The sequence below is a fragment of the Pelodiscus sinensis genome, chromosome 32 (genome assembly GCF_049634645.1).
Source record: "Pelodiscus sinensis isolate JC-2024 chromosome 32, ASM4963464v1, whole genome shotgun sequence".
In the NCBI taxonomy this organism is placed as follows: domain Eukaryota; kingdom Metazoa; phylum Chordata; order Testudines; family Trionychidae; genus Pelodiscus; species Pelodiscus sinensis.
Window position 1 is genome coordinate 2,826,919 of NC_134742.1, and position 11,750 is coordinate 2,838,668.

The 11,750-nt window shown below is 48.3% G+C and overlaps 1 protein-coding gene across 1 annotated transcript; it reads left to right on the forward strand.

Moving 5' to 3' along the window:
* The first annotated feature begins 537 nt into the window (after positions 1-537).
* Positions 538-11,558, forward strand: LOC142818216 (uncharacterized). The gene is made up of 5 exons (XM_075913638.1): positions 538-1,021; positions 1,771-1,865; positions 3,908-4,918; positions 6,905-7,003; positions 7,299-11,558. The coding sequence occupies exons 3-5, from the start codon at positions 4,660-4,662 to the stop codon at positions 8,510-8,512; spliced, it is 1,572 nt and encodes a 523-aa protein (XP_075769753.1). The 5' UTR covers positions 538-1,021; positions 1,771-1,865; positions 3,908-4,659; the 3' UTR covers positions 8,513-11,558.
* The last annotated feature ends 192 nt before the right edge of the window (positions 11,559-11,750 follow it).

Here is an 11,750-nt window from a genome sequence, read left to right on the forward strand (position 1 = left end):
GAGATCAGTTGCAGCCAGGAAAGGACTCTAGGAACACCACCATCCTTCCAGGGGCTCAGCACATGGGCACAAAGGGGACCCTACAGGCACTAACAGCAGCCACACCCATCATGGGCAAGACGGTGGGGTAGCACATTGAGACCTTGGGTGTGGGCTCTATGTGCAAGCAGTTGAGTCTGTTCGCTCAGTGTCTCTACCGAGAGCAACATGATGGGGCCGTAATTCTCCACAAGGAAGCGAGGCAGGGGAAGGTTGGCTTCACCAGCCAGATGCAGAAGACTCAGACACTTAAACCACTTTCTCATCTTCGATCCCTTCTAGGCACCTTTGAACTTTCTCAGAGCCACTGGCAGCGCCATCGATTTCTGGGACTCTGTCCCACAGTCTGCACCCCAACTTCCTCCCACACTCACATTCCCTTCCAGCGCTCAGCCCCGCCCCCTTCTGCCCCCAAACCCCTCCCAGCGCCTGCCCCCAGCCCCCTCCTACCCCCAAACCCCTCCCAGCGCCTGCCCCCAGCCCCCTCCTGCCCCCAAACCCCTCCCAGCGCCTGCCCCCAGCCGCCTCCTGCCCCCCCCATCTCTGCCCCTCTGGGGGGCTCAGGGCTGGTGCAGAACATAAGGGAGTCTCGGCCTGGGGCTCCGCCCATCCAGGCCTGCAAGCCCCGCCCCTGGCCCCGCCGCCAGCTGTGTGACCCGACCCCCTTTGTCCAGGGCGCGCTCCGCACGGGCAGCCAGCCGGGCTGGGGCGTGGCCAGGCAGCTCCCGGTCTGAGCTAAGCCCTGGCGCTGGCCAACAACCGGAGTCATTGACCCGCTGCGCACGCGCAGTCTGACCCTCCCCCCATTCCGTACCGTCCAGGCCGAGTTTTCAGTGCGTCTCCCTTCTCACCAGCCAGTCACTCCCCGCCCCCGCTCTGAGGCGGGAATTCTGACGGAGCCGTTGCTGCAGTTATTCGCCGCGCGCTTGCTTCCGCTTCCGGGCCGCGCCGAGAGCGGGGCAGGAGGACTCGTGGAGCTGAGGTGAGGGGCCGCCTGCCTCTCGGGGGGCAGCGGGGGGGGGCGATTCGGGGCAGATCAGTCGCTGGGGGGAGGGGGTCTGTCGGGGGTTGGGTTCATCCCGTTGCGCACCGCCCCCCCCCCGTACAAGTCGCTAGCGCGTGGGGGGGGGTCCCCCGCAGGTTAGGGCAGGAGGAACTAAAACGCGGGGCCGGTAGCGGGGGCCGGGGCCAGACTCGGACTCGCTCGTTTCCCGGGGAACCGGACACGCGGAGACTCGCTGCGGCGGGAATTGTCCGGGGCCGTCGCGGAGCCTGCTGGTGCCTCCGCCCCCCCCCCCCCCCCCCCCCCGCCTCTGCCCGGCTCCCGCCCGCTGCAGGGACCCCGCGGCTGCTCCCGCCCGCGGAGCGTGACCCCGCGCACACGGGCCGGGATCTGCCGCCTCCTCCTTATGGGGCAGGATACCCCCCCCCCACCCACACCCGCGATCCCGTCCAGCCCTGCGAGTTTGAGGGATTCGTACAACCGGTATTTCGTCTGCAGCGTTCTTGGCAAATTCTAACGGATAAACGTTCAGTGCGGGGCGCAAGGGCGGAAAGGGGACCAGAGGGGCGGGGGGGGGGGGGTGATGTTGCTTGTCCACAGCGCAGAGAAAGTCAGAATTTGGAACAGAAGGAAGAATTCGTGACTCTCGGGTTTATACTCCCCTTACTGGAGCACACCCCCATCTAGGTGCTGGAATATTTTCTTACTAAATTTTCGGCATTTGGTAGCATCTTGGCTGCTCGAGAGACCTTTTCAACAGATTTTTGGACCTCGCTGTTATACCAAGAAAAAGCGGTTGTGTTTCTGTTGCATCTATTCTCCTGTAAGTATTTACAAAAAGAAACACACACACAACACATTAAAAACAAAACAATCAGTGAAATGTATTTGTGAGCTTTACATGCTCCAATGAGAAGCCCAAAGATTTTTTTCTGGGGGAGGGGTGGTAAGGTGGAGAAATCTTGGGAGGAGTCTCCAAAATGCATGAAAATCTGAGTTATCTTGTGTTGATTGTGTAATGGCAGTAAAATAAAACAAAAATGCACTTATTTTTAAAGAAGTTGCTATGTAGACTCTTCTCTTACATGTCCTTATTTCCACACTTGTCATACAAGTCTTGTGGAAGAGGGGGTGACAAAGTCAGACTGAAAATAGAGCAGCGTCTTCAGCAAGAGTTTAACTAGAGCTGTGGCTAGAGTGGGCCCTGTGGTGTCTGCTGGAGTTGGAGCTCTGGCACATGGGCAGCACCTGTAACGTGGCCCCATCCCAGTAGCTTCGGGGCAGCCAGCACAGGTGAGAGAGCAGGGATGGGACATGTCTGTGCAGTGGCAAAATGGACCATAGGAGCGGATCAAACAGCTGGCTGCAGGGCCAGGAGAGGGGCCAAGGGGCAAAATGAGGGCAGGCAGAGAGGGTTTAGAACAGGATCCAGGCCCTTCCAGCCAGTGGCAGAGGGAAAATCCCAGGATAGCAAGGACAAATGGGATGGCAGTGAAGGGGGCGAGGACAGGTGCCCTCTACAGTGCTTGCAAAAATGAAGTGTGGGGACAGATGTGGTATGTTTCCCATTTCCAGGATGGGGCTTCTCAGGGCCACTTCCCACAGCTGAGATCTCAACATCTTTCAGGGACTGGACAAGATAGCTCTTCCCTACCTGATAAGATGTAGTTTCCTACTAAATGGGACTCATTACAGTGAAATATTTTAGATACAGCCCCTTCCACGCACTATAATGGTCAGGCCTGGCCTTGGGTTCTAAAAGAGTCCTTGATTGTTTTCTGTGTGGGCTTTAAAGCAGAGGTGGGGAATCATTTTTGTGTTGGGGACTGCTGATCCGCAGAAAAATCTGTCGGGGCTGCACACAAATGAGAAGCAAAAAACCAAGCAAACAAACCCTCTGTGACGTAGCCCCCAGTTGAGAAGGAGAAAGATAACTCCCCATATCCTCTGCACACAGCAGATCTTTGGGGGGTACAGACTAGTAGATTTTGTGTGTTCCAGCCCCAGGAGGAGATGGGGTAGGGTGAGCTGGGCTGGGCTAAAGCACTATTGCGGTCTTCCCAGTACTGGGAGGGAGCCATGAAGCTTGGGGGCCAGATCCAGCCTCCACGCCTGAGGTTCCCCATCTCTGGCTTAGAGCTTCAAAGGAGTTTGCAAATGTGTTCCACTTGGGGGTTGTAGGAGAATAGCTACTTTAAAATCCATTACTGAATGTCCCGGAGTAACATGCACAAACCCATTAGGGAATATTTTAACCTCCCTGGACATTCAATAATGGATTTATAAGTAGCCGTCCTTCTACAAAAGAATTTTATCACCGGATTACAGAGGGAAACAGCTGAATTGGAGTTTGTTTACAAGTTCAATACTATAACCAGGGCTCGCCGAACCGCAGCGAGCCCCGCTTGCTAGCCGTGCTGTCCAGTGATCTGCGCATGCGCAGATCGCCCAAACCTAGCTCTTCCAGCTTGCAATCTACTCGCCGAGTCCTGACTATAACCCTGTCTCTGATATGGCATTAAAGATTGTTAATAATATCAGAGCTCTGATAATGATTGTGGCCTAACCATACTATTTTGCTAGTGTGGGCATTTGCATCTGAATGTCTGCAGTCCCTCCCCCGTATATGTAGCTATTATGGAAGAAGAGTTAAAACATTTCACACTAAAGGAATTAACAGGTTTTTTTACCCCCATTTTCAATGATTCCATTACCTTATGAAAGGCTTGTCTCCATGACATGATGCTAAAGTTTTGAAATTAAAGCTCAGAAGCTACAGCATCTTAAATCTGAGAGATTTCAATGTACACACTCAGTTCAGATTAAATATACTGTTTTGTTTTTGTTTTCATTTTTTTTTAATAGCTGAAAGGCTGAAAGTTGACTGGCTTCCACTGTACAAGTCTTTCCATTGAGAGAAACTGCTAAATTCCTGAGGGCTCTTCAGTCTAGTGGATATGACTCAGTGAGAACCAATAGCTGAAAGCTGAAGCCAAATTCAAGCAAGAAAGGAGGCACAACTGTTTGACAAGGAAGCCTTTGAATGCAATGACTGAAGAACTAGTGGATTCTCCATGTCTTGATATTTTCAAATGAAAACTTGATGACTTTCTAGAAAAAAATGCTTTGGGGAAATAAAGGTTTGTCCTGGGATAACGGGATTAAATACAACAACTTGTGACAGATGAGAGAATAATATGTCATCTAATCCTGTGACTATAAATCTTAGAATCTTATCCTGTAAACATTAGAAAGGTGTATTTTAAGATATCTGAATGGTTCCCTTGACTTCAGTTAATCTCTGCTCTGAAGTGGATTTATGTGTTTATCCTGATAAGGGCCTAGGTCTGTGCTACAGATGTACTGAGGAAGACCAGGGCTTGAAATACAGGAGCCTAAATTTAGACACATCCATATTCGGACAGGTGAACGTGTGTCCTGTTTATCAGAAACACTGTGCACTCAGAACAGAGTCCCATTGTTGCAGGCGCAGTAATGTTGTTACTCAAGTCAGGTATTGAGAGAAATGAATACGGATTTGGGATCTAACTTGTATGTACTGTTCATGGAATATCTAGATTCAAGCCTTTGCCCAAAGGAAAAGAATCTATGGAGATATGGAAAGGATTAAAGCTCCTTCTGAAATGTCTCCAATTCCCCCTCTTATCCTGACAGGCTGCAGAACACCAATGTCTTATTCCAGCTCGGCCCATGGCCTACAAAGCCAGAGAAAGGAAATGGCTGTGGTGGAGCCGGTGACATTTGCAGAAGTGGCTGTGTATTTCTCTGTGGAGGAGTGGGTTCTACTGGACCCGGGCCAGAGAGCCCTCTACTGGGATGTGATGCAGGAGAATTATGAGGCTGTGAGCTGGCTGGGTAAGGATTCCTGTCCCCTCAGATATCTGAATCTGGTTGGGCTCTAGAGGAGCTGGGTTGGGTTTGGTTCAGCATCCCTGTTTGCTCCCTCAGCCCAATCAGTCTCAGTAATCCCTGCTCTTGTGTGAGAGACTGTCCCCTCCATGCCCACTCCCAGGGGAAGTAGGTCCGGGGACATAATGGTTCTGCTCTTCCCACAGCCAAGATCTCAGTGTGCTTCCCCACCATGTTTTGCCTTGGCCAGAGGTGTCAGTGGAAGAGCCCAGACAGTATCAGTACCTGCATAGTAGCCTTTATGCCAGGGTGCTGAACTGCTAGAACAAGGGTATGGTTTCGAGAGTCCTTTCCTGCCTGTGGCTGATGCTGATTTCTGCTAGTGAGAATGAGGCAGTTCATGCTCTGAGTATTCTGTGGGGGGTGGCTGCACAGTACATAAATGTGAGGAGAGCTCTTCTTGCATTCCAAGTGTAGTGCTTGAAATGCCCGTGTTCAATACCCTGCCCTGACACAGTCTTCCAGTGAGACCTTGGGCAAGTCACTTATGTTAATCCAAACATTTGGACCCAAGGTTCTCTAGTAGTTGCTTGTCTATAAATTGATTATCAGTGTAGCTGGTGCACATGATGAGTAAAAGGTGATGGTTCATCCTATAGGGATTGCCCAGATCATTCCAGAGGGTTGTCTCTGACTAAACACATAAATAACATAAATACAACAAAGTGAATTATGAGACACAGGATACATGTAACTGCAATAGATGATAAACAGAGATCTTTCATCTGCTTTATATTTGAGAGACTTTGTCTGTGTGCCTGTCGGTCTGTCCAAGAACTTTTAAACTAGGTAAGAGCTAGGAACACCTAATTTGATATGCAGCTTCCTTTTAACTACCTTAAAGCAAGGTCAGGCTTTAGTTGTGCCAGGGAAATGGGATGTGCCTGGACCGTGATTGTATCTCGGCAAACAATACAGAAAAAGAGACAGTCATGAAGCGGGTGAAGGGAGCTGGCATGAGTCAGGAGCATAGGTTGGGTGTGCTACCAGGGATTCCTCTAGCTCAGGGATGGGCAGAGCTTGACAATCTATGTAATTTACTTGCCCGTGGTGAGTAGATTACAACCCGGAAGAGCCGGGTTTGGGTGATCTGTGCATGTTCAGATCGCCGGACTGCACGGCTGGCGAGCAGGGCTCGGTGAGCCCTGGGGAGGGGAACCTAAAACCAGGGGCCTGGATGCTCCCAGCATTGAGGTACCTGCACTGGCACTCCCATTTCCTGCTGGAGCACACGAAATCTAATAGCTTGGTCACTCCAGGCTCTGGTGTGTTTGGTGTGTCAGGGGCCACATCCATGAGGATTTGGTTGATTGGTTTTTGTTTTTTTGCATCTCATTGTGTGGCCCTGACTGATTTTTCTGAGTCATTGCTCCCCAGCCTAAAAAGGTTCCCCACCCCACCCTAGCTGCTCAGACAACTTCCTTTTCCTGCAGATTCAAGTAGAGCATCTGAGCCCAAGAACAGGGGGAGTTGAGCCTGCCAGCCAGGAGCTTTGTGGACACAGCTATCGGGGAGCTAGAGCTTTCCTGGGTCCTTTCTCTCCCAAGTCCTAATGACCTGCTAAGTGGCAGTTGCAATCTGAGCCCTGCCTGTGGGCCTTGGTGTCAAACCTGGAAGCCCTTACTAGAGCTTAGCTTCTGAGCACTGTGCTCTGTCTTGCCCTGGGATGAGGGGATGGAACAGATCATGAGGGAGACTTAGTTCCCTAGAGAGTGCAGCAGAACACTCAGCTACCCCAGAGAATAAAATGGGCCATTCCAAAGTCAGGGGGGATGCACCTTTACTGCAGGTGAGTGTGTCCTGGGATCTTGTACCAGCCACAGCCCAGTCTGTGAAAGGTGGGGAAGGATCCTCTTTGGATGGGTCTGGAAACAGTAATGGCATGGACCTTAATGAACAAGATCAGCATTTGGTTAATTGCTTCTCGAACAGGATTTCAAGTCTCCAAAGTTCATATCTCCTGGGAGGAGCTGCAGATCCCAGATCTCCAGGGCTCTAAGGAAGGAGAGATCATCCATGATACACACTCAGGTGAACAATCAACACAACAAGCTCAAAACCAATTTCTGTGTCTTCATAGCAAATGTTACTGGTGCATTTTCATCAAGTCTGACTAACACTTCATCCTGTGTTCAACTCCAGTCAGAGGGTGGGAGGAAAAGTTGCTCTGGGGAATGGTTGTGAGGAAGGAGGATGAACTCAGCTTATCCTACTTTTCCAGCCATTAGCTGAGTGTGTTTCCCCTTTTTCTATTCCCCTTTCAGAGTATTCCTTTCAGCTCAGCACAGAGACTAACTCTTTTGTGGACTCTCTCTCTCTGTCCCAGCAGGCGATGGGATGACGAGCGAGAATGAGAAAAGTCTTCACCAAGAAGGACTGAAGCAAGTGGCTCCACGTGACATGTTTTTGGGAAGATGTGAATGGCATGTTCCCCAGAGTCCTGAGCAGAGAGAGACCTGTGCAAGTCAGAGTAACCCAGAAAGGCATCAAGGAAACCATTCAGTGGAGGGACAGGTTAAATCCAGTCACAGGAGCAGAGGAGTGAAAAGAAATAAAGAAACTGTTCAACAGAAAATCCCCCATCAAGAGGCAATCTACACTTGCAGGAAAATATTCCAACGGCGAAAGAGCCTAAATGTACCCCAAAGAACCCACAGAAGGGATAAATCCTTCAGCTGCTCTGAGTGTGGGAAAAACTTCAGTCATAGGTCAGATCTTGTTAAACATAGGAGAACCCACACAGGGGAGAAACCCTTTCACTGCTCAGACTGTGGGAAAAGCTTTCGTGTGAGCTCACACCTTGTTGTACATAGGAGAACCCATACAGGGGAGAAACCATTTGGTTGCCCTCACTGTGGGAAAAGCTTCAGTCAGAGCATAGACCTTGTTAGACATAGGAGAATCCACACAGGGGAGAAACCTTTCTACTGCTCTGACTGTGGGAAAAGCTTCAGTCATCGCTCAAGTCTTATTATTCATCAGAGAATCCACACAGGAGAAAAACCCTTTTACTGCTGTGATTGTGGGAAAAGCTTTAATCAGAACATGCAACTTACTCAACACAAGAGAATCCACACAGGAGAGAAACCCTTCAGTTGCTCTGACTGTGGGAAAAGCTTCAGTCAGAGCTCAGACCTTGTTAGACATAGGAGAATCCATACAGGAGAGAAACCTTTTAACTGCTCTGACTGTGGGAAAATGTTCAATAGGCGATCAAATCTTATTACACATCAGCAAACTCACACAGGAGAGAAACCCTTCAACTGTTCTGAGTGTGGGAAAAACTTCAGTCGTAGCCCAGATCTTGTTAGACATAGGAGAATCCACACAGGAGAGAGACCCTTCAGCTGCTCTGACTGTGGGAAAAGCTTCAGTCAGAGCTCAGACCTTGTTACACATAGGAGAATCCATACAGGAGAGAAACCTTTTAACTGCTCTGACTGTGGGAAAATGTTCAGTCAGCGATCAAGTCTCATTACACATCAGAAAACCCATGGAGGAGAGAAACCCATGAGTGAGTATGGGAAAAGCTTCAAGTGACATTCAAGTCTTATTATACATTATAGAACCCACATAGTAGAGAAACGGTTGAACTGTTCTGTAGAGAAAGCTTCAGTCTGTGCTCAAGCCTTAAACATCAGAGAATACATGTAAGAGAAACACCATATAACTACTCTGACGGTCAGTGCAGTCCTTGTTAGATATAGGAAAATCGCCTTCAGAAAAAACCTTCAACTGCTCTGACTTGCAAAAGCTTCAGTTAGAACACAAACCTCATTGAATACTGAAGATTCAACAGAGGCAACAAACCTTATAACCTAAGTCCCCTTTAAGTTGCATGGCCCTGTGACTGTGCAGCAATCTATTAAGTGCCATGCAAGTGTTTAGGGCTGTGATGGGTAGAGATGCCTCTACCCACTGGTCTCAGTCCTGGCCCAGATCTATTGTGTGTCTGTGGGGGGGGAAGGGAGGGCAGTTGGCTATCCCAAGGCTCTGGCCCCAGAGCCGCTATGGCAAAGAGAGGTGCTTCTCTCCCTTTTTTAGAACAGCACCTGAACTTGGGGAGAGCTGGTGGGAGTCTTCTCTCCCCATTATAGCCCTTCAGTAGACTGCACCTCAAACCCCTCATCCTTGGAGCACTACAAAATCCACCCTCCCAGCTGGAGCCCTCACACCCCTGCTCTCCCATTCTTTCTCAGTCCTGCACCCCCTTTCCAGAATCCAACCACATGAATGTTTGGTCTGTGCACCGATATGATGTGTAATTCTTTCCCTTCATTCTGGTGTCCATAACAAATTCATTCTGCACATGTGTGGGGAAAAAATTAGATGGAACAGTTTATAACTGCCCTGAGTGTGAGAGAAGTGGCGGTGAACACTCACACTCTATTGCACATCAGACATTTCACACAAGACAACCTCTATAACTGCTCTTACTGTAAGCAGAGATTCAATTAGAGGTCATACCTCCTTGAACATCTGGCAGGAGAGAAGTGTGATGTGTAAACAGAAAAGCTTGAGTAGTATTCATATGTTCTATCACATTAGAGAAACCAAAGATGATAGAGACTATTGTAATATAACGTGGCTTCTGGGGGTACTGGTGAGAGTGTCAAATCAGAGACCCTCTTAGAGATGGGTCTACTTCTAGCCCAAGACTGGGGCCCTCCAGTATAAGGCACCAAACCAGACAGCAATTCTGTGTGCCACACTGACCACTAAGAAGATGCACAAGAGATTCCCTTAGAAATGCCAGGTTTTCCTGTGCCATAAGCAGCACCATATCTTACACAGAGCAGAGGTTATGAAAACTAATCTCTCCAAATCCAGACGTGTTCTTCGGACCCCAAAGGAGCAGCCCTGTTCCTGTGTCAATTTAGTTCTTACCCAAAATGGCAAACTGCCAGTCCTTTTAGACACTAAAATCTAAAGGTTCATTAATGAAAGAAAGGAAGGGTTTAGGTTTAGAATAAAATTTTTAAAGGAAGCAAATTACATACACCAATTACAATGTTTTTGATGCAGACTTGTAGCAGAGATTAAATAAACTGCTATCTTAAGTCTGTGGAACACATCCTGTATTAGGGTGGGTCATCAGTTTCTTTGAGGCTCAATTCATAACAAAGATGTTCCTGAAGTGGGTGGGTGGATACCTAAATCTTACTCTGCCTAAGGCGCTGCTTCCAACTCCAGGGCTGTGTCTACACTAGCCACCTATTCCGGAAAATCAGCCGCTTTTCCGGAATAACTTGCCAGCTGTCTACATTGGCCCCTTGAATTTCCGGAAAAGTACTGACGATCTAATGTAAAATCATCACTGCTTTTCTGGAAAAACTATGCTGTTCCCGTTTGGGCAAAAGTCCTTTTCTGGAAAACTGTTCTGGAAAAGGGCCAGTGTAGACAGCACAGTAGTCTTTTCCGCAAAAAAGTCCCGATTGTGAAAATGACGATCAGGGCTTTTTTTGCAGAAAAGCGCGTCTAGATTGGCCACAGACGCTTTTCCGCAAAAAGTGCTTTTCCGGAAAAGCATCCTGCCTATAGACGCGCTTTTTCCGAAAATGCTTATAACGGAAAAGTTTTCTGTTATAAGCATTTCTGGAAAATCATGCCAGTGTAGACGTAGCCCAGCTGTTACTCCAAAGACCCACCTCACCTCTTCCAACCCCCATACTCCTCTCCTCCACCACACACCTCTAAGTTGGGAAACATGCAGTTGAGTCCTGAAACATTCAAAACTAGTGCCATTGAAATATGGTAATGTAGGCTTTTGTGGGATTGATGATCCAATTGATCACCTAGAAAAAGAGAAGGGACTAAAAGGATATAAAGAAAACTTAGTCTGATACCTTTGTCCAGCAGGGACCCTCTTACCAATAGTTGGGATTATGCGATTCTAATGTATACCTAATTTTGCTGGGTGCAAACTAATTAAGGTGGTGGGACAGAAATGATTAGATAATTGTACATCAGTATCTTAGGGTTTGCTAATTAAATGGCAATAGAATGATTAGTTAAGATATAGCTGAGAATAGCACTACAGGCAACCACTGTACTTATGACCTAATTGCTTCCTGGAGAACCATCATAAATTAAGCCATTGTAAGTTGGACCCTTAATTCCCATAGGCACAGTGTTATAAATAGTGGTTCTGTTCCTGGAAATCCATTTTATACCCTAAAAATACCAAAATTGACTACGGAAATGGAGGAAAACTAAACTAAATAGTTCAAATAATGCATAAACATAACTAAAAAATGAAGACCGATATGGTGGAGACGCCTGCAGTTTAAGCAGCAGCTGCAAACTGACAAGTCTGACTGACTACGTTTCCTGTTTTGGGATGATGCGGGTAGTCTGCATTATACACTGTCATAAATGCGAGCTGCAGACGTAAATTGGTGGTTTTTAGGAGCTATCTTGCATTTAAAAAATGGTTATAAATGCGGGGGGTTGTACATCAGGTGGTTGTAAGTCAGAGGATGCCTGTACATACATTGGGGCAAACAGGAAGTGGAGGGGGGGAAAACTGGATTGATGCTTGCTGGAAGTTAACCTCAATAAACATCAAAGTGTTTGCATCTCTGGACTTCAGGTGTTGCTGTTTTCCGCTCATATGAGAAGGACCAGGGAAGTGGGGGAGTGAAGGGAAAAGCCCTCTGACAGATTCCTTGGGACTCAATCCCTATCTTGTTATCTCTTAATAAAGGAGCAAAGGTGCCCCTATTGCAGGTGTTCTCTCCTCACTGGATGCTTCCCTGAGCCACTGGATTTCTCAAGA